The 23,620-nt window shown below is 29.3% G+C and overlaps 1 protein-coding gene across 1 annotated transcript in view; it reads right to left on the bottom strand.

Moving 5' to 3' along the window:
• The window catches only part of Syp (Syncrip), a 39,514-nt gene that overhangs the window by 1,632 nt on the left and 14,262 nt on the right, over positions 1–23,620 (bottom strand). Inside the window, exons 3-10 of the mRNA XM_067275950.1 lie at positions 20,045–20,277; positions 15,370–15,477; positions 15,100–15,276; positions 14,400–14,535; positions 13,878–14,083; positions 6,391–6,686; positions 570–643; positions 228–382 (exon numbers count right to left, since the gene is read on the bottom strand). Coding sequence (XP_067132051.1) covers positions 228–382; positions 570–643; positions 6,391–6,686; positions 13,878–14,083; positions 14,400–14,535; positions 15,100–15,276; positions 15,370–15,477; positions 20,045–20,277 — 1,385 coding nt within the window. The remainder of the gene's footprint in view (positions 1–227; positions 383–569; positions 644–6,390; positions 6,687–13,877; positions 14,084–14,399; positions 14,536–15,099; positions 15,277–15,369; positions 15,478–20,044; positions 20,278–23,620) is intronic.

The following is a 23,620-nucleotide window of genomic DNA, read 5'->3' as shown; positions in this document are numbered from 1 at the left end:
AATCGATAAAAATTATGAACTAAATCTCAACTCTTACACCTTATTTATCATATCCGAGCTTTTAAGTATTAATTCAAGTTATATTACTAACACCTGTTTCCCTGGCTTGTTACACTGTAAGCTCGGATATGATAAAATACTTGAGATGAACGAGAATGTAAAATTTTTCTCCTCATCATCTCAAGTACAAAACCTACTGAGAGCTAAAGTGCCAAAATACAACCCACCCTCTCTGGTGTTCCACGGGTAGGGGCCCTTGGTGCTGGCGCATAGTCATAGTCATAGTAGTCATCATAGTGACCATAATAATCCTCATAGTAGGGATCTGCATAACCTCCCTGATAGTCTCCATAGCCATAGTAGTCATAGTCGTAGTCATAATCTGCCAGGGGATAACAGTATTCTCAATCAGGACTTATTGGGTAACAATTAACAATCATATCTAATATGATTAGTGCAAATTACTATCTGATCCTTCTGAATCAGCAAAATTCATTACACAATAGTTGTGTGTATACAAGCCAAAATTTACATGCTGGGAAGAAATCTAACAATGGAACATAACTCACCATAGCTTCTCATTAAAGGTGGTGGCATTCTACTTCCTCGACCTCGTGGAGAAGGTGGCGGCATACCCATCATGCTGTTAAGAAAATTTTTTATTAAAATCTAATTCTATTATTGTATCATATTTGCAACATTAAAATTAAAAATTATCAAATAAAGTTGTGTTAAAATATAATAAATTTAGCAATGTCTCTCTCATATTCATGTTCTCTCAATGTCTCTCATGTCTCTCTCATATATGTGTATATATTTCAGCAATATATACACATACAGTATATATGAAAGTTTATTAAATACATTAAAAATGTCAATTTTCAAATTATTCTCATAATGTAGCAAATTTTATTGCTTTAAACTTTTATATTACATTTATAGACTTGTTAGATTTTTAAACATTTCAATGTCAAGTAATTCAGTTATCAATATCCTGAAGATTTCCGGTTACTGTTTCATTTAAGCTACATTAAACACATTGCAACAATAAATTCATAAATAATTTTGCACATTAATTAGTATTCTTTAAGTGACTGATAAAAGTAGTCCAACTTACTTTTTTTTTCTGTTAGAATACAAAAATATGCTTATTCATAATATTTGAATTCATTTATTCAAATATTGTAGTATAACATTATGCACAAGTAAAATGTTTTTGAACTAAGCCATTTTTATAATATTTTGCAGAATTATAATTTCATTTTTAAAAATGTTAAGGTCAATCCTTTTTTATAAATATGGATAATGTTCTACTGAAAATTATCTGATCTTTCAATGCCAAACAATCAGACAATGTAGCACAAACACTGCTAATCAGTTATACATTAATTGAAATAAATTATCATTACAGAAACTATAGCAGACATTTTCTGTTACAAGTTTGGTTTACAAATGACATTTCAAATGTTCTCAAGTTTTATAAAAGTCATTATTAAGAATCACTGTATGACTTTTCTATATGCAATTGAAGTGTCAAATACTCTCATAATTAATTACCCAGGAAAATAATTATCATCTATCCAACATAGTACAAAATTAAGATTTAACTGTAACAAAAAGATCTACCATTTGTTTTCCTAACTGTAATCATTATAATTATTTGCTAGATATTTTATTATGTATACACTATCTACATAAAAATATACAGATGGAAAATGCTATAATTACAAAGAAACAAGACAAATGTGAGCATGTGATGAAAATATAATTTAAAAGAATAAGTTTTTAAAATATTTCTGTTAAAAAGCATTTACTTTTTGAAGTAAACAAAATTATAGAAATTTTATTTAACAACAAAATTTTGTTTTTTGCTTTTTAGCACAAATGTGGCTAGCTTCTAACAAACATAATTAATAGCTTCCATTTCAACTGAATTTCATTTTAATCAAGTGTATTATTATTGATTAAATAACACACATTCAGAATTTCAATTATTCTTGATCAAATAGTATGCAATTACATAATAAACACATTTGTTAATAAACTGTGTAGTTGCAATATTCTAGTTATTTACATCTACCTAAAAATTAAAAATTTTAAAATAAAAACATCACTACATCATCATTACAGAAAAAATTTCAATTAAATAATTTAACAATCAATTACAATTTAATCTGTACATTCTATTTATTCTACTCATTTAAAAATAAAATCATTTTAATTATCTCAAATATCTTAAGCCTGCAACTTAGTTAAGTCTTACTTTATTTCACTGTAATAGAAAAACAGGCAAAAATTTGACTGCTCTTTCCATGCTGCATATAATATTCTTACATAAAGAATCAGGTATTTCAGACAAATATCACTTGATTATGTATAGCTTACATTCTTCCAACATTAATAAATAAAAAAAATTTACAATTTTTTAAAGAATTCATTGCAACTGATAAAATTTTTGTTTCCAAAATGATCTGAACTATTTGTAATTTGCATATGCAGCATTTGGTTCCTAAATATGAAAGCAGATTTAAAGAGCAATCTTTTGTCATAACATTATCAATTTTTAGTAGTGTCTTGCCCCTGTACACCATACTTTTCCTGTTAGCAATGAAATTGTGCAGTTATCTAACTCTGTTCTGGGAATTTTTTTTAATTGAAACATGCCCTCTGGATAAACTGGAAATGCACATATAATTAATCAGGGACTACCGCTCCTTAAGCTGTCTGTATATGGCATCAACTTTCATTTATCTAGCTTTGTTCTTGAGATTAAGAAAGGACAGACAGTGGACAACAACAGAAATTTATAGGTGTAAAAGTTTTTCAAATTGCAGTCCAATAACTTTGATATGAAAGTAGTCTTCATTTAATAAAAGTTGTTTTTATATCAATCATTAATTTTCAGAACAATCCAGTATCAGAAACAGAATTTCATCAAATGTTGCATTGCTTATACCTAACCATCTTTTAATTTTAATAATAATCTTTACAATAATTCAACATTTACAAAAATTTTAAGTAAATCATCATTAATAATCTAAAAAATTAATTAATCTGAATGGTTGTAGACATTGTAATTTATACAGGTAACATTTCTTCTGTATGTATAAAACTGGTCTTTAGTAGAAAATCTAAGATTTATTTAAATCATCATCATCCAGTAAAATCATATTTCCTGCATAATACACTGATGTTAATTAAACATTATATAAATATTTCTTTTTAAAACATGAAAATTTTCTCATTAAGCAAAATAATTTGCATTACACTTAGGCAAACAACCTGCAAAATATTTGACTCAATATATTGGTATAATAATAAAATTATTTCTGCTAAATATAGTTGCATATTTATAGAATGCAAAGTGTATTTTTCCTGCATTTTAGGTTATTCAGTTTAAAAGAATATTAACAATAAGAAACAATTTTGTTTAGAAATTGTTCTTAATTATGATGATGAAATTCCTAATTATTTTATCACCAAACAATTCACTGTCTTAAAATACGCCAATGGCTATTTTAATTTAAGGTTAATAAATAATTATATACAAATCAATTTGATTACAGGAAGGCTATTAATGCTTACCTTTAGACAGTTGTATTAATCTAGTAATATTCAACTATATACTTTAACTTAATATAGTTGAATAAAATATTAATGTAATTTTTTAAATAATCAAAATTTTTATAATGTAATCTGTAAAAAAAAAGCAAGTTTGTTAGTTCTTTATACATTTTGACACAATTAAGCAAATTCAATGAACCTTTTTGGGGACCATCTATTTATTCAGGAGGTCATAGACTATTTTTGATCAAATTAATTTCACCCCCCCACAACAGGGTCCCTTTGTAGCTGACAGTAGGATAATGGTATTCAAATGAAAAAAAATCACTTAATACAAAGTTATCAACCAGCAAGCACAAAATACTGTGTTTTTAGGGGTTTGAGGGTGTTGAGGTTGAATATTTCGTTTTTTTCCCTTTTCTTTCTTTTTGCAAAATTTGATTGGTTAGCCAATTACCATTTTATATTCAACTAGTAGCCGGAGACACCCCCTAGTGGGCATTCTAGAACAGCAGTGTCATTCCTTGGTATAAATAATAAATTCACATTACAAATAAATAATAATATACTGAATTTCTTATGGCATACCCTACTAAAATGCAGTCAAAAATGCAAAAAACCACATTTATTATTATTTTTATATTGTTACACAAAAAACTGAATTTATCGTTAATTTAAACCAGCATTTCTCAAAGTGGGCAATAACGCCCCCTTGTGGGCGGTGAGTAAATCTAGGGAGAGCTGGAGGCAGGAAACTGAAGGCAAAAGTTGGGGTCACTGACAGCTGTTCCCTTTCCTCTGTTAAACTGATTAGAGGAAACATTTTGTTTAATGGTTTCCAGATGTTGAGAACAATGTACGGTAAGAGCACAAAGTGTGAGATTCATAGAAAAGTTTTCCTAAGAATATTTCCAATCCTTCCTCACACAAGAGAAAACAGGTTAGGGGGCGTTGGGTATAACTTTATGGAACAAAGGAGGCAGTGTATCGAAAAAGTTTGAGAATCACTGATTTAAACAATAGCTAGGGGCAACCCTAGTGGCCATTTTTGGTTTATACTGTGACAGAGACTGTTGTTTTTCAGTTTTACATAGAAAATGGAGAGTGGTATGTTAAGAGTTAACATTAGAAAAAATTTTGATGTCTTGAATTATCTTCTTGTGCAAGAAAAAGCCAATGATTATTTCCTGATTAAAAAGCATGAATCTTTGATTCATTTGCCTTCATATCTAGTTGTTCATTTGTTTTTATTTTTGTTATATAAACTCAGATAAGATTAATTTGCATTTTTTCTTCTTCAATGTAAATTTTAGTCATTTTTATTCTGTTTTTGTTACATTTTCTTTTATTTTATTATAATGTATTTAACAGTTTGTGTTAAACATGACAATGGTAAGCTAAAATAACAAAACTCTTAATTTGCATTTCATTTTAATGTTGGTTTTGCCCAAGCAGCATTTGGCATGTATGCTTGTACAGGATAATCATAAAATTTACTATGACAGAACAGTAAGACATTTATGCAGTAAAAATTATTTATTCTTTGAAAACTTTCAAGTTTAGTTTGGTTTTGTAAAACTAAATAATAGGGAATAGATTTGAAATAAATCATTCTGTGTATTAATTTCACAAAACAAAAAATAATGTGAATTCATCCAAATAGGTAACTTGAATAAAAATTGCTTTTATAAGAATTCAATTGCTATATGTTAAAAAAACAAGCTAGAGAATAATGAAATACAGTAACCCTCATTAAGTCAATGTTTAAGGAGTAAAAAAACCCCAACTTTGAGTTTCCAAATTAACAAGTCTAATAACACCCAATTTTCTCAAGAATCTGTTCACAGAACAATTACAGAATTGTACAGTTTATGGTGCTTTTGAGGGAATTGTCAAGGCAACCCCTTACATTCCAAACGGAACACTGCTAATATACTTTATCAGTAAAAGAATGTCAACACAAGGTTGTAATGGTCTGGTATTGTTTGATATTTAGTGTTTGTATATCTTATTTGTCTGTATTCACACAGAATATAAGAGAAAATGAAGATCACAAACCTATCAAAGTGCAGAAGGTACACAGAATAATAAGTTCAAGTTAACAAGTATTGGTAATTTTGATTCAACAGGAGCATATTATATGGAAACTCTACACACCATCCTCAAGACTGGTTGGCAGCTTTTACAGTTCAACTTAGTAAAGTTTTATTTACAAATAAAACCTTGAATTTTTTAACTGTTCAAAATTATGTTCTTCACCACTTTAAAACAATGAGCAGATGTTCATAGTTACCACAGGACAGTGATTCATCTAATAGTGATACCTTACTTTTACAATTACTCAAAGAGAAAAAAAAAGAGTTCATGAATTGAATGAAAAGAGATCTGATCTAAATATGGTAAATTTCATCATCTGATGCATTATCTTCATAAAAATAAAGTTAAATTCAAAAAATATTAACATGTCCCAGTTTGATGGTATTCCTCAGTACACATGTTCTAGCAACACAAAACGCAATAATGCTTGTTTTGTGCACAACTGTACAAAACAAGCAACTGGCTAAGCAAAAAACAAAAGAAGCAGTGTCCACAATCTTGACTCATAGCAAGTGTAGCTTATATAGAGATTTGTGTGAGTGAGGCTTAAAAAAGACCATATAAGATGCCATTTGTATATATCTATTGTTAATTTTATAAATTCAACCTTTAAACTAAAAAAAAATGAATAATCTAAAGTTTTCTCTGAACTATATTTCACAAATTCAATAAACTAGAACAAGTTTTTATTTATTTTAAACTAATATTTTTTAAAAAGTTCATACTTACGCTGCTCTCTGTTGCATTGTTTGCATCATTCTTCTTTCCCGATTTCTAAGAATTTCCTCTTTCTTCTTTTTATCAGATGGTGGTTTAGCTAAAGATACTTCAATTATAGAACCTCCAATTTCTTTACCATTTAAATCATCCATAGCTTTAACAGCATGGTCTCTCTCCTCAAAGTGAACAAATGCATAGTCTTTAATTTTTTTAACTCTTTCAACTTTGCCAAAAGCTTCAAACATTTCTTTCAATTTAGCTTCTGTAATATCACCTGTTAAGTTCCGAGCATATAGAACCTTCACCTATCGAATTTTTAAATAAAACTGTTAAAATTTCACACTAATATAAACATTTAATTATCTGTATTATCAGATAATTTACACAATGCAATTGACATATTTTATAGCTATGGAAAAAAATTAATTATAGGAGGGAAAGCTTAATTTTATTTTACACGCCTCAACATTTCAAATTTTGTCTTTAAGATTAACTAATTACCCAGTGAAATATTTACAAAATCCCATTCTTACAACTGATTACAAAAACAAGGTCTAAGCCAGTGATGGCAAACCTTTTTGAGAAGTGAATCAATTTATGTTCATTAATTTTTTTTAGTACAAGCTCGTGGGTCACTAAGTGGCATCACTTGGAAAGGACAGGGTCTCACCAGTGGCCAATTGGTCTTTGTCCCCTGAACACTGGAGTTTGGTCATGGGTTCGCACCTTGCTCGGATGGGCTGGTCACATGGAGTTTTCTTCACATCTGTAACACCTAAATAGGGGCCTGTTTCTCTTAAAAGACATCCCCCTAGGTGATCGCCCAAGTGTTGCATTGCCATAACTAAACAAACAACAAACACTTGGAAAGGGGAAGGGAGGATGATTAAAAACTACTTTTTTTGCCCTGATGCCTTTAGACTGTTTTTTTATAAATTCAACATTAGATATATATACTTTATTTTTTAAATATTTCTGATTGTCTGTTCTCTCTTTTATGATATAAAAAAATAAGTTTATAAAAATCAATGCGTGAGTCAGTGTCTGACCCGCAGGTCATAGGTTTGCCACCACTGGTCTAAGCCATGGCTGTGACTTAAATCTTGGATTTCTTAAATTCTATTTCAAAAACAAATTTTTCATCAGAAACACGTGGATAAAAAATGATAATAAAAACCACAGGTTAGACTGTGCTAAAGGCAAGTTTAAACTGTGGTGCAAATACTTGAATGTGTGATTTAGACAACAGAGCCTTTCTCAATTTTTCATTCAATTTAACTTCAAAATAGATGTTCTTTACATTTTAAAGTTTTGTGACAGATTAAATTGACAAAAACAAAGCAATAGTAACATGATGAGTCAAAAAAATATTTACTCGACTGTGCTTCCATGATATCCTCATGCTACATGCTATCCAATTAAATGTATAAAAATTTCAGTCAAAAAATTTTTCCTGTCTATCACAGGCCTTTAAACTGCTGGGGAATTTGCTGCCTTCTAGATGTGTGTTAAAAATTGTATGCTATGTACACACTGATTTTACACTTTAACATCATAGATACTTGTTAGCTATGATCGACCTAATGAACTTCAAGTTGCTAAGACCTTGAATGTTTGTTTCCTTAAGGTGACCGTCAACAATTTAAATATTGCTATGGCTTTATTTCATGTCAAAAAAAAAAAATCACTTTCTGATCTTCTGAGAAACACCTCAGCCCTTCTGTCATTTATTTTTAGCTTGTTTCACAGCCCATACTATTGTAAAATTCCAAAGACTCTCTACAGAAGCCCAGCCAAAGGACATTGCTTTGTAAACAAAACAACATATGATGTTGAAGTTTGGCACATATAGAGAAGATATCTCAAGGTCGCATCTCACGTGATAAAACACACGTTTGCTCCGCCCATTCGCCATTTTTGTGGTAGTTTTCGCTCGCTTAGCTTGCACGTAGTCTGTTATTCGACGTCTTTTTTTAGTTTAAACATACAAAAATACTGCAGTTCTATTATCATGGATTAAGTTAAAAAAGATTCTTTTCTTGCAAGCTATTCTAGCAGTCTAACAGGACGAGATGCAGCTCTGTACAAAGAGAAAATTTCGTTATGTCAAGGCGATCCATACGAAGCCAGTTTATCAGACTTCGTCGTATATCAAGAGTTGTGGCCGAAAGTAGAATTTGGTGACATTATAAACTATTTGGTTTTTACAACAAATTTCTACACCCTGTCACAAATGAAAGCTTATAAATCTTTAGAGGCCCATAACTATTTAACAAGTGGCTAGGTTTCTCCTGATATAAAAGTAAAAGTAATTAATAACAGTGAAGTAATATTGCTTGGAAAGATATGTTTTCTTTTGTTTGTTTAAACTCGTGTTTTTATGTATTTCTTAAGTAAGAATTTTTGTCTGAAAGTAAAAGTCTAATTAAAAACAGCCGTGGAAATTTTTTAATTCAAATTGTTCAGTACCTTTATTTTCTAGTTGAAACTAGCATATAATAAGTCTACTTGCTTTTCGTTTTAACGTGTAATGTTTATAAGTTTGCACTAGCTAAAGCCTGAAATTACGTTAGTTATTCGTTTATAAATGCATTATACCTAACTAAATTAATATAAGCAAATCAGTAAACTCTTTTAGGTTTTAAAATATAACTTAGTGTTTATTAACGTAAATATTGAAATGAAATGTTTCTGACAAACTCTTGTATTGATATTCACTTTATTCGTAACGAAATTTTTCCGGTTAATTCTCGAGAGCCATGCAGTTTGCCTTCGTCGTGAAAGCTCCTCAGTTTGAGATCCTTGATGACAAATAATGCCGGGAATTTTAAAAAATGATGTTCCTTTGTTCTTGAGTGAACTAGCATTACACCCAATTACACAACAAATCACCATAGTGATATTCGCGACGAAAAAAACAACACAAGAACTCCAGTTAAAACGCACGTGAACACACACAAAACGTAAACAAGTCACAAACAGTCACAAAGATGGCGCTGGACAATTGCGCATGCTCATGACGTCACTCGTGATGTCGACATGAAACCTCTCTATAGAGAAGATATCTTATGTTACAGGATTTTTCCATAATCATCAAATTTGAGGAATGTCAATTACATGCCCAATCCATTAATACTAATCCAAACAATTGCTGCAATTAATTGGAATATTTTTTGCTACAATTAATAATTAGAAATAAGGTAATTTGGTACTAGAGGTAGATGTTAGGCACCACTTCTTATCAAAATTAATAATTATAATAATTTAATATTTATTATATATTTTAGAAGTCCAGAAGAAAAGAACTGACCCAGAGCAGAAGTCAAACCTGCAATTATTCAATAAATATTAAATTATAATAAAACTTTAAGAAACTGGGAGTCTATGTTGTAGAATCTTGCAACGGGAATGAATACAAAGTACATTGAGGCCACAACAAGAATGCTTGCTAGCCATATAGCAGAACACCAAGATGATGTAGTGAAGGAAAAGCACACCACAGAACTTGCAAAAAAGATGCTCAAGCTCAAACAGGGTTACAATCCATTATGCACTCGAGCAACAATGTTCAGATGCTGCAATAATCGAAAAGTCATCTTTATATGGGAGTCCCTTCTCACCGTAACCTCAGAAGCATGCAACACTCCCCACTCCCAACCTGCCCAATGTATGGGTTACACTGTATAAACGATTAAACAACGATTCTCAAACCACAGTCACATTACTAACGTGAGCAGCATCCATGCATGTGTTGCTTGGCAGCATACGTATAACATCGCATGTACAACTTCGAATACATTCAAAAATTAGTGACCTGTTCTTAACAGTTTTATCAAAAGTTTTAATTTGAATAACGTGCAATTCTGTTCTTCTTCCTCAGACTATTTCTGTTTGATCTTTTTAAAAATCTTTATTCACCTGACGACTGACTGATATATAAATTCATTGAAAGTATTTGTGATAAAAAGCACTAATAATGCCAAACTCAGTGAACTCTCCATCCTATTATAATAATTATTAATTTCAATAAGAGATGGTATCTAACATCTACCACTAGTACCAAATTACCTTATTTCTAATTATTAACTGTAGCAAAAATATAGCCAAATTAATTATGACAATCATTTGGTTTGGCAATTACATACAATGTAATTATGCATGAAAAATCATCACTATAAAAGTTTAAAAAAAATACGAATGAATGCAGGTTAATAAATGAGGTTCACCTGTAAAATCCAGTCAGCAACTGTTGTAATAGTTAATAAAAAGTTGTAAAAAATAAATACATGTTAATTACACATATAACACATAAAAAGTTGTATATATGAAGCCTTTGGGGATGAATAATGTAAAATTTCAAAATTATGTTTCTGAGATAATTGAGTTTGAAGGCTTGAAAAAAAATCCTAAAATGATGAGATGACGGCCACATCTACAGGAAGCAAAAATATTAACACACAAGTATTCATCAATTTTAGGACTTCTCAAAGCATCAAACTCAATTACCTCAGAAATATGATTCTGAGGGTTAGCACGATATGTCCACACACACACTTATATATCTTTCCACAATCCTTTGAATAAAATGGAAGTACTGCTAATCTTGTGTGTTGAAGAATGAGGCCCTGTGAAGCTTAAAAGATGATTGAAAGTATTTGAAAACATACAAACTAATTAAAAAACTCCTTCGATGTCTTTTAATTGTAATTCCTAGACCAAAGTATGAAAATCTTGTTTTTCTCTCAATATTAATAGCTATGATTCACTACTGACATAAAATTAATATTTTACCCTGTATATCCAGTTTTAAAACAGATGAGTCCCGTCTAAAAGAATATTAACATACAGAATATCACTAAATGTAATGTAAGTTGTGCTAACACAAAAATTAATGAAAAGCACCAATTCTTTGGTGATGGATAACTATGACAAAAGACATGTTGTTATCATCATTTAGGATCTGTGGTCATCATTGGCAGTATGAATGTAGCCTTACATGTGTGTGAAAAGAGAAGGAAAATTCTTCATGAATTTTCTGTCATGCATGTTTTCCTATTTATCAATTTTTCTTATCCTCTTTCCTCTATTGTTAGGTGAGCTTCAATTAAATCTATTAAAACTTCCCTCTCTTACAAAGTTTTCTGCCAACTACTCATATTCATACTATCCATCATTTTCTGTTATGTAATAAAAGAAATGCTGACTGGTTAAAAACTTCAAAACAACAGAAAAAAAGCTATGGTTAAACATTTGCTACTTGTTTGTGAAAAGTGATTTAAGCCTCATGTTAGTAAGACTGTGATTTTAGTTTTTGGCCTTAGGTTAGTCAATCCTTGTTTCTGTAACTGGCTCTTAATATACATAGCAATACTTTTCAATAAAATTCAGGAAGATTTTATAGATAGCATAAGTAAATTCAAAACAGATCATAAAGTTAACAAAGACATCATATTAAAAATGATGAAACAAGGGTTTTGCTTTCCTTCACTGTAGAATTTCATTTTAACATGTTTAACTATTTCTCAATTTTACTGTATTTAATTTTCAGAAATTTTCATACATATAGTTAATAAGTTCACTGTTAATAAAGCTTGCAGAATGAATACAAATTACAAATTTTCTTCTCTTATATCATATTACACCTCATATATCTGACATACTATTTTTATACGAAGAAAAATAAAGTAACAAATTGAAATAAATCACCTACTCATGCCTGTGTGTAATTCAAATTTTAATAAACTAAAAACAAATTTCTTTTCTTTACTTTTTGTCTTAAATTAATTTCATTATACTATTTTTAAAATAAAAATAAATAAAATCAACATCAATTAGAAGACTGGAATAATATAACAATAAACTTTTCCTTTCTTGTTGGTATACCAGCTATATTCCAATTAGAATATGCTTGGAAACTCAAATGATCCTGCATCTGCAGGTGTTTAGGAGCACCACCAGTAATTCAATGATCCGAAACTATGGTTTAATTATGTTTATTTTGGTTGATTGCATACATAACTAGATGCATTTCAGGCCGACTTACATTTTATGGCCCCTCATCAATAACTAAAATTATTAAGAGCTAGGTATAAGACAAAATTAATTAAGCATAAAAGTGATGATAAAAACTGAACATAATAGTAATTTCTTACTTTGTATTGAATCGACAGTCTTTTTAAAATTCATGTACTTATAGTATTGAGAACTTTTTCAAATAATCAAAAACCCCCATATACACACACTTTAGAAACTTGATGAATTCTTATGAAACAAAAACCACTGATATAAACACCTATATCTATGACAGCAAATACATTAATACATTGACTGCACACTACAAGCTATCTGAAAATTAGCAATCTAACCACTAGCACCATCAATGCAATAACTCATATTGTTGTCTGACTGGTTTTGCCTTGTACAACTTTCTTCATAGAAAGTACAGTACTTGTTATAACTGATTAGCAGGCGTTGAAAATAAACTCGACACATTGATCGAGTGTTATAGAACAAACTCTAAAATGGTTTAAAATTTGATATAATTTTCCTGCTTACAGATTGTTAAATACAAATATGATCATAGTAAATATATTAGAGAAAGAGGATAATATGTACCTTTTCTGTGAATTATAAAATACTTTTGTGTTATAAGAAGAAAATTTTTGAAGAAATATTGAAAAATAAAATATTTATATTACATACATCATCATATATCATATTACTCAAATTATAAAAGATCATACTGATGTTAAAAATTCTGGGAACTGTTTTTAACACTACAAACTTCTAACAGTTAGAGGCATTGTTATGTAGAAAGTAGAAAAGAATTGTTTATCATTAACAACAAAAACCAATATTTGGTATTTTATCAGTTGTTCATATTTTAGAATGCCAATATACCAAATCATACAAACTTATCAGTTTTGGTTTGTTACATTGGTTATTGGCATGCCAAGAAGTAATTACTAATATCCAACGTAATTCTTAGTGATAGCAGAGATTTTTGACGCCAGTACTTTTTCAAAAAAATCCATGTAATCTCTCTGTCAGAAGTTTAATTGTTTGCATTGTAACTGATGCTGTGTATTAGCCTAGTAACAGTAAATTTCAAAACCAATCTTCAAAACATGAGTTAAAGATGGATTTTGCAAAAAGCCTTTAGTATATAAACTCAACGCTTTTGGATAGTTCATATTCCTTAATGTTTGATAATTTTCAGTATTTATCGATTTATAGAATTAATCTCTGTATCAAGCCTATTCAATAAAGAACAAAAAACACAGCTCTATTATAGCAATTTAGATCTTACATCCACATAAGATTTGCAAGATAATAAAACATTTTGTTTCCGAGTACAGATCTGCACATTTAATTTTATTTAAATATTATTCTCAGATATTTTCTAATACTTTAATTGACTAATTCCGTTTGAAAACTAAATTAATATTTAACCATTTCATGAAAGTATAAAAAGCATTTCAATTATTTTACTTTACCTTTGACATTGTTTCAGAGTCAGGTTCTTCTTGTGGATCTGCCCAATCAACAATAATATCACACCCCCACACTTTAATCCTTCCTGTACCTAAACGACGTTTAGCCAATGAAGCAGCTTTATGAGATTCATATTCTAAGAAACAAAATCCTCTATTCTTTTTTCTATCATCAGGTGAACTGTAGATGATCACTTCAGTCAAACCAGCTGCAAAAAAAACAAAAGAGCACTAAAAAAAACTAGCAACACACATTTTAAAAATTTTAGAAAATATTTAAACTATGAAAATTTTAAGTTAATTTAAAGCAATTCATGCAAACAATTAAGATAGAAACAAAAAATTAATTCTGTCATTTGCTATTAATTAGAAACTTTTTGTCTCTCCAAAGATACATACTCTAAGGTAAAACAACCTCTGTTTGCCTTTGATGAGACCAAGTGTAAAAAACCTGGGACAGCAGGCTAGTTCTCACAATACCTGCATGTAGTCACTTGGAAAGCGAAGTGTGATGTTTTTGCGTACCTGTTAATTTACCAAATTCTTCAAAGATCTCCTCTTTGCTCTTGCTCTTTGGGATGTTACCAACAAAAAGCCGAAGGTTTGGTACTGATACATTGACTTTCAGTGTCTTGCCCTTTTTGATTTCATAATTATCCAGCTGAAAGTAAAAAAGACCAGACAAGCTTGCCAAATGATAATTTAGCCACAATGCCAAAACAATTCCCATTCACAAATAATTTAGATTCAAATTAAAAGCCAAAATAAAAATTTAGATAAAAATTTTCAAAATTTTTAGCCTAGATGAAAAATTTCACCCTCCATATGAAAATTTTAAATCTAAGTTTTCTGAAATTAAATTGAAATTTAGTCTAATTCAAATTTTATTCTATTAACCCAGCCCACAAAAATTCAAAATTCTTCTCTCCTGAAATGTAAATATTAAAAATAATTTGAAAAATAACAAATTTTAACTTTAAAAAATTAATTATTCTGTAGAATATTAACACAAATAATGTTTTTCATTTTGATTAATAAAATCAATTTATTTCTAAAAATATTCTCCTGATGAATTTCTGGAGCAAAAGAGGAGACCATCACAATAAGCACTTTGGATTTCTCTCCTCCACAGGTCTTTCACATCCAATAAAAAGCTGAATTTTCATATGAAATTTTTCAATGTACTTACTTAAACTCTGATCTTATATATCAGGCCGTTACTCACTTGTCTAGTTGCTGCTTGTGCTCCTTGTCTTTCACAATATGTAATAAAAGCATAACCACGATTCTGTCCAGTAAGTGGATCCATCATAAGTCTTAAATCCCAGATTTTTCCACATTTTTCAAATAATGGAATTAACTCATCTTCAAACATATCTTTTGGTATTTTTCCCACAAATATCTAAATTATATGCAATATTTTGAATTCCACATTTAAATAATTAATCATTATTATTAAATATGAATTAATTATTTCAGTAAGAATCTGAATTACCTCACAACCACTAGAAGGAGGAGAACCTTCCCAATCAGGCGGAGGGCCACCATATTTCCTCTGACCTGTAGTCACATCTAAAGTATAACCTGTTCTTTCTAAAATTGCCTAAATTGCAAAAACAGTTCTGACTAAGTAGAAATCATTTAGATTATTTTTTCTTTATGCAATAAATTTTAAATAAGCACTCTAAAACAACACTTTTTTGATATAAAGTAAAACTGTAGCAGTATAAAATACAATAAATAAAATACTATAATGCATTATAGAAACAAATTGATCACACCTTACTTAATTTAATAAAAATATTTAAGTAAAAAAAAAATACTATAGGCTAATAAAAATGTATCATTGTATTTCAATACTTGTTACTCAATAGTTTTTTTTTTTGGCTAAATAGTCTTCTTTTATAAATATCAAATAAATAAGAAAAATCTTAAAGTTTCCAATTAAAAATGTATTTTTTTGCTAGTGTTTTGGATCAGACAGAGAGAACCTATAGTTTCAAGGACGCTTGCAGCCCTCTTTTCTATTATCAGTAAGATCGTTAAAAATATTTGCACCGTAAGTAATTTATGATAAACCCACGTGTCCAGCAAAAAATTGTAAGGTTGTAAGTACAGTAGAGAGTCGTTAATCCGAATCAATTGAGGCCTGGAGTTGTTCGGATAACTAATTATGTACGAAAAAATATATTAACCTGTCCGATGTTCAAATTTTTCTCCGTTGCGTGTTACTTTGTGTTGAATTTTCGTCAATTTTAAGCTTAACGAAAATTTTTATAATAATAATCAAGGCTATTGTATTGTTAAAAATTATTTCTTTATTTTGTACAAACAAAATAAATATATTGAAGAATATAAAAACATGAAAATTATACTTTAGAAGTAAATCTAGTATCAAAAACGTTCGATTCAGCACGACACAGTCCGACTGAAAATCGTTCGGATAACCGCCGATTCGGATTAACGACTCTCTACTGTAACAAATTTGAAAATTAGTTACCCACAGTATTCAAACATCCATTACTGATATAGAATCGCTTTTATCTAGAAAATACATAAAATACTAATTTGGCCTGATCTCACTTAAAATAGTATCATATGACCTTTAATTATAGAACAGATGCCCATCCTGCTTTGGATGATACAATATCATCATCTTTAGGCACTTGAATATATTACAAATCTCAAACATTACATGTTTAAAATTGTATTTAAAGATACATTTAAGACCCATACATTCCACACACATGAAAATGATACTGTATCATCAAATTAACTTTTGTCAAACACAAATAAAAATGTCAGGCTAGATGTTAAAATCTCCAGTAATCTACATTTCAACATGAATATAATCTAGCACCTAATTTATTTTGAAGGTAAAAGCCTATACATCATATAAATCAAAATTAGCTAATTATTATCTGCAATGATTACTTTTTTAATAGTAGAACTTGAACTCTTCAGAAATTCACAAAAATTTTGCTTCAACAACACGAGAAAAAAGCTATACTAAGTTACTATTCAATAAAGTTAAAATTAACAAAAAATAAACTATAATATAAATTTTGTAATATATAACATACTTCACATGGAAACTAATGAGCAAAACATTTAAATAGTGAGAGAAGAAAAAAGTAATTTTTCAAATTTATTTCAAAAATGACTAACTACTTAATTTTCAATTATATTGCTTGTAGTAATCAAATATTAATTTTGCATTATTTAAAAATACATCAAAATAGTCTATAGTAATAGATTTAGAACATGTTGAGAACTGTATTATATGCATTATAAGTTAAAAATTTTGAATTTACCTAATTTTGAAATAATTTTTCCAACATTATTATTTCTCACCATCATATAAAAGCAGTTTCAAAGCCACATCACTACAATAAAGAATGTAATGGCTTACAATTCTGCTTGATACTTACCTTGCAGACAGATATTTGCTTGGAAAACTGCTGACATACATTAAGTCTCACTCTTGTCATTATTTGCTACTAGCTTGCAATCAATGATGTTAACGAACTAATTATATTTCAGTTTAACATGTTTTTTCATTATTATTGCCAAACAAACTATCGCATTGTTTATTGGTTGGCTGTAGGTAGATAGATAAACTGTCAGCTAATGGTAAATTTGATTTTTAATTTTAAATTTAAAGTATTTTTGAAGAAAAGATTGGCCCAGAGAGAGACTTTTACCTGTAACTCCTGCTTGTCATGCAGATACATTGCCAGTTACACTACTTGTACTCACCTGATCTTCATTTCCAGAGCTATTAAATACTTAACTAATTTAGATATGACCATGAGAATGTTAGCATAACTTGCAATGCATCTGCATGACAAGCAGGAGTTGTAGGTAAAAGTCTCTCTCTGGGCTAATTTTTTCTTCTGAAATATTCTAAATTTAAATTAAAAATTAAATTTATTATTAGATGACAGATAATCTACCTATAGCCAAATTGCTTTATATCTAATCATCAAATTAAGCATGGTACAATCTGATAATCTGGCAGTTCATTCAGCATTAGTAATCAAATTAGGCTGAAGTATGTGTTATTTTGATTCATGACAACTAATTAAACTTTTTAAGAATAAAACATAGGAGCAATGACAAAATGTAAACATTAAATGACTGTCAAGACTACTCTAAACAGACATTTTTACTGAATAGCATGTATACTTACTGAATAATTTGCAACATGAAACTACAACAAAGTTAATAATGTATTTACATTAATATCATTCCAATACAGTCTCTTCAACCTTAAAATTCCCGGTACATAAGACGACAGTTAACACATAAACTAACGTTTTCGATCCTCCACCGAGGTCTTCGTCAGGTTCGTTGATCATGGAATGCGAAAAGAATCGAACGCTTTCGAAATTCAAAAAAAATCGAATATCCCCGCGTGCAGTAATGACGAATGCTACATCGTAAATTTAATAGACAGGAATAAAACATGATTACCACTGCGGATGTATCTCAGAGGCATATCGCCACGCGTACGATAATACGTTACTTTCCTTGAAATTAATACATTTCCCCGATTTGGTAGCCTTGTAAATCTCAAGAGTCTCCAAAGCCCTGATGTGGTCCGTCTTAAACGACTTCTTAATGAGTCTGGTGTTATCGAAGTCTGCTCTTATATCGGGGTCCGTAGCGTACGTCGACAGGGCGGTGGTGTGTCTTTTTTTGGCCACATCATATCTATGCTCAGAAACCCTTTTTTGAACAGATCTCTTGGTAGACCCAATGTATACCAGGTCCCTTTGGAACCTGTGATCTCTTATCGGGATACTATACACCCCTGGTGCCCTTAACATATCTGATTTGTCTTTAGCGTTTCTGAGAAGCGAGTAGATAGATCGCGTCCTCGAGTATGCCAACTCGGTGCCCTTCCTTAGCGCTATTTCCTTGTACAGGGAATGCAGACGTTTGTTGTATTGTTTTTTTTTTTTTTTTTTTTTTTTTGAATTTCGAAAGCGTTCGATTCTTTTCGCATTCCATGATCAACGAACCTGACGAAGACCTCGGTGGAGGATCGAAAACGTTAGTTTATGTGTTAACTGTCGTCTTATGTACCGGGAATTTTAAGGTTGAAGAGACTGTATTGGAATTTATTTGTACCGGTAATCACGGGTGAAGATTGTCTTTCTACATTAATATCAAAAACAAGATTTATTTGTAATTAAGACAGTGATTCTAAAGAAAACTTTTTATAATAAACAGTAACTGTTTAATTGGAAAAAATTATGATAACACAAAAAGCCAAAAATTTGACAAGACAAGACAGACATTTCTATTTTTGACATTTTTAAAATTTAATGTGGATTTGTTTATTAAAAGAATTGATACTCTTTCAGATAATTTGAATTAAGAATAATACACTAATTATTCATCAACTGGTAATTAAGTATATCGTTTAGTAACTAAACAGTATTAATTAAAAATATACTGTAGTTTAATAATAATTATAAAGTTCAATAAATGCATTAAATATAGATTAACTTCTAAAACTTCATTAGAAAAAATTTTAAAGTTACATTAAAAAAATTCTCTAAAAAAATTTAAAATTTCTCTCTTAGCAAAATACAGTAAAATCACAATAAAAATTCAATCACATTTACAAGAATGTGTACATAAGCTATACAAAAATAACAAATTTATGTAAAATTAATAATAAAAACAAAATAAACTGCTTATAAATGTTAACCAATCATAAAATAAAAATTAACATACTTACACCCTTCTCGAACTGCACTTACAAAAATAACTACACTTTACCAATTATAGAATGTTTTTCATTTTAAAAGTTTTCTCAGCCCCTTTTAAAGTTAAAAACGTTCTATAATCAGTTTTGTTCGTCATAAATCAAAAAATCGTTCGATCCTGATGAAGGTCAATTAATTGACCGAAAACATTAGACTACGTTAATAAAATAGACTGCATGATAAAGGTTGGTAAAGTGTAGTTAACATACTTACATTACATATGTCATTAAAAATTCTGATCTTCATAATTATATAATTTCATTATTTAATATTCAATTATTTAAAATTTCAAAAATTTTCTGAACACAAAATAAGTTGTACTTCAGTAAAATTTTATAATAAATGTTACTAATTTTACAGTTAGTTAATAAGTAATAAGAAACCATTTACTTTAATTTTTTCTTCATTTGGACCTTTCCCTGAGGCCGTACCCGAACTGCCACCTGGAATTTTACTTTTCTGACGATACGTTTTCATAACTCCACACAAATAAGCACTTTTGTTCGAAACATGTTCTAAGCTGCTTTCTAAAAACTGATTCAGAACCACCAATGCACCATCAACAGGAAATTCTTTTAAAGCATCCAATGCCCTTTCATCCAAATCTGAATATATAAGTTTTCCTATAAAAATAAATATTTAATTTTTCAAATATATCATTCAGAACCAGATCTTCAAATCCAGACTTTAAAAAATCTGTTTACAACCTTTAAAAAAGTATTTTTTCATATAAATTTTGTTTAAAATCATTCTAATTAATTACTACCACATGAATTTTGTTATAGTCATCTATTTCTGAAAAAATTTATCATGACTGTTAATTTGTAATCAAAGGATATAGCTGAATTCTTATCAAGTTATAATGTGGCTAATTAACTAAGATCAAGCTGCCATCTCCATGTTAATAATCACTAGAATAAGTTGAATTTAGAATATCTTGATAGGAAAAAACAGCTGGCCCAGAATGGGACTATAATCCACAACTCCTGCTTACTATGCACATACATTACAACAGTGATTCTCAAAGTGGGGGTCGTGAAAAATATTTGGGGGGGGGTCGCTGAAAAATTGATGCCAGATCAATTTTTTCAAATATTTTATAAATTTACTATGGATTCATGTTTAGAAATAATAGAAATAAAAAATATATAAAATAATTTTTACTTAAATAAATTGCACATATAAATAATAAAAATAATATAAATATTTAAATACGAGCCTAACCCCCTCTCTCCGGGATGTTTTTTGACACACACTTATTCTTTGGGGGTCCTTTGAAATTTTTAAGTGCAGAAGGGGGTCGCGGTCCAAAAAGTTTGAGAAACACTGCATTACAAGTTACTCTACACAGACCTCCATTTGATTTTCACAATTAATTAGCCATATACAGCCCAATAAGAATCCAGCCTTATCACTTTATTATTAACAAATATTAGTTTGGTTTTATGTTGTTATTGGTTAATATTAAAAATAATTTTTATAGCTGAGTGAAAAACTTTTCTGAAACCAAACAATTCACCACCATTTTGATTATTGCTAAAGATAATTAGTTTAAATATGCATTTAAAATATTTGCCTTGATCTAAACAAATCCAATATATTTACCAATCAGAACTTAAACGAAAAATAAATTGAATTAAAGGAAGAGAACACTTAATAGTTCATAAATTTGGCTTCAGCTATTAAATGGTTTAATCAGTATAAAAATACAATTTTTGGATCACTTGCCAAATAATTTTTTGTACTTCCAGAGTAAAAAACCAAAAGTTATTTGTATATACCTGGGATCAAAGTTTTGGAAGTAGTCATTTTCTTTCATAAAAAATTTAACGAAGGCAGTGTGAATGGCATATTGTTAACATGCTGGCACTTAAAACAATATCACAGATTAGTTTAAAACCAGCAATGTCATTTTGATATGCCAACTCATATCAAAAGCAGACTGTTTTTCTGTGCACAGTTGCTATTATGTAAAGCTTTCAACAACTTTGTTATGAAGCTTCCATTAATGACAAGAATCAGTATTAATCACTTTGTTCAGTTATAGATTTTATTAACTCATATTAGACAAAACATTAAGAATATTTACTATTGTCCCAGTATAATGATTCAAGAATATCATTTTTGTAACTGAACAACAATACAGTATTATTTATTAGTTTCTCAAACTGGTCTAACAAATATTTCTGTAAATGACAAAAATAATGTATTCTTAAGCTATTCTATCAAATTTGTTTACAACATGAACAGCAGCTAATTTTTCATTTGTTTACTTAATGCCTTTTGCATAATGTGCCAGCAGGCCACAAAGGATATATTGGGCACTATATCTTTGCCATCTGACTAGAGATTGATATCTGGACTAGATCATTCATAAATAATAAACACAAATGTTTTTAGAAGTGCTTAAATATGAAATAAAATTAGCAAAGGAAGAATCTAATCATTTTGTTCTAGTTTCTTCTGAAATGATTAATAGTTTAGTAAATTAGTGTTAGTAATTCTTTGACAAGTTAACGAATGAGTTAAAGTATTTCATCTGATGTCACTTGACTGAACAACTGCCAGTTCAAATTTGGTAGCTATCCTCAACAGGATCAATTGGATATTTTCCAACTTATATCATAAGGGTGTTTTTCCTTAAAAATGGAAATGATCATTTTAGTCAATGATTAGTACATCCTGTTAAGGATACAACTAGAATTTACTGAAAACAATTAAAAAAATAAATGTGAAAAAAATTACCATTCCTCTTATATGTCAACTTGCACCCATAAGCTAACGAATTCCCCAAGAAGCCTCAGTAGGCTACAGGTAACCAGTAACTAGCCCAACTCTTGAATAAAAATGTCAATACATTATTTTTTGCTATGGCTAAAAGCTTTTGGAAGGATTTGTGTTAAATATTTTAATTGTAAATGATTTCTTTTAAAATCTCTTTTTCCCCATAAATAAAAGTGTACATTATAATTTTACTTTTTAAAACCAAAATATAGTAAAAAAATATTTTGAGGCATAATACCAAAGATATATGGCTTAAATACAGTAATATTCATGTTAAAATGGGTATGTATCTTATGTTTCATAAAATATGGTGAATTAAGTTCTAAAAATAAATCAAAGACAGTAATGTGACTACTCTAGTTTATCAAGTTAACAGATCAATCCTTTGTTTTGAACTGAATTTTTTCCCTCCTAAAATTTGCTATAAATTTGATTTCATACTTAAAACAACAGTGAATAGATCTTCAAATATTATAATGCAACCTTTTAATACTGATTTATAATCCATATTTTGGCAGTCATCCAAAGCAATTTTTATTGAAAGCAGTACTGTCAAATTTTTCAAGTTCATTTTATAACACACAGAGCAATAATCTTTATTGCCATTGAAGCATGGCGAATTTATCAATAAAAACTAGCACTAGTTTCCAGAATGTAATTATTCAAATTACATCATATAGAACAGGGGTCACCAAACTATGGCCCACTGCCAAACTGTGCCACAAATGAGTATCAACAATCTATGATATTTCCATATAAATAATTATATGGAAATATCACAGATTGTTCATAAACTTACTATGTAGAAAAAATTAAAATAAGTGTAAGTAAAAATGGCAAAATTGGTTCAATCTGACTTTTGCATCTGACAGTAAAATAATTTTTAGGAAAATCAGTGAAATAAAAAATCCAGCAATTTTGGAAATCAGAATGCTTTCTGTGTAAGTATCTGCAATGAAATTTCTAAGAAAAGTGATTAGGACCTTGCTGCAGTGATTGTGTTTGTGTATCAATAAATAAATATGTTGACTGTGTCAACATATTTATCTATCAATTTTTATGTGTAGTCAGTGTACTGTATTGAACAAAACGGATATGAAGGCCCTGCTAATCATTCTCTCAGTTATCTGGTCCACTGTAAAAAAAGTTTGGTGACCCCTGATATAAAACAGAAATTTTATG

This window comes from Centruroides vittatus, unplaced genomic scaffold (assembly GCF_030686945.1).
Source record: "Centruroides vittatus isolate TY-2023 unplaced genomic scaffold, ASM3068694v2 contig_651, whole genome shotgun sequence".
NCBI classification, from domain to species: Eukaryota; Metazoa; Arthropoda; class Arachnida; order Scorpiones; family Buthidae; genus Centruroides; species Centruroides vittatus.
This window is presented reverse-complemented; position numbering and strand designations above follow the sequence as displayed.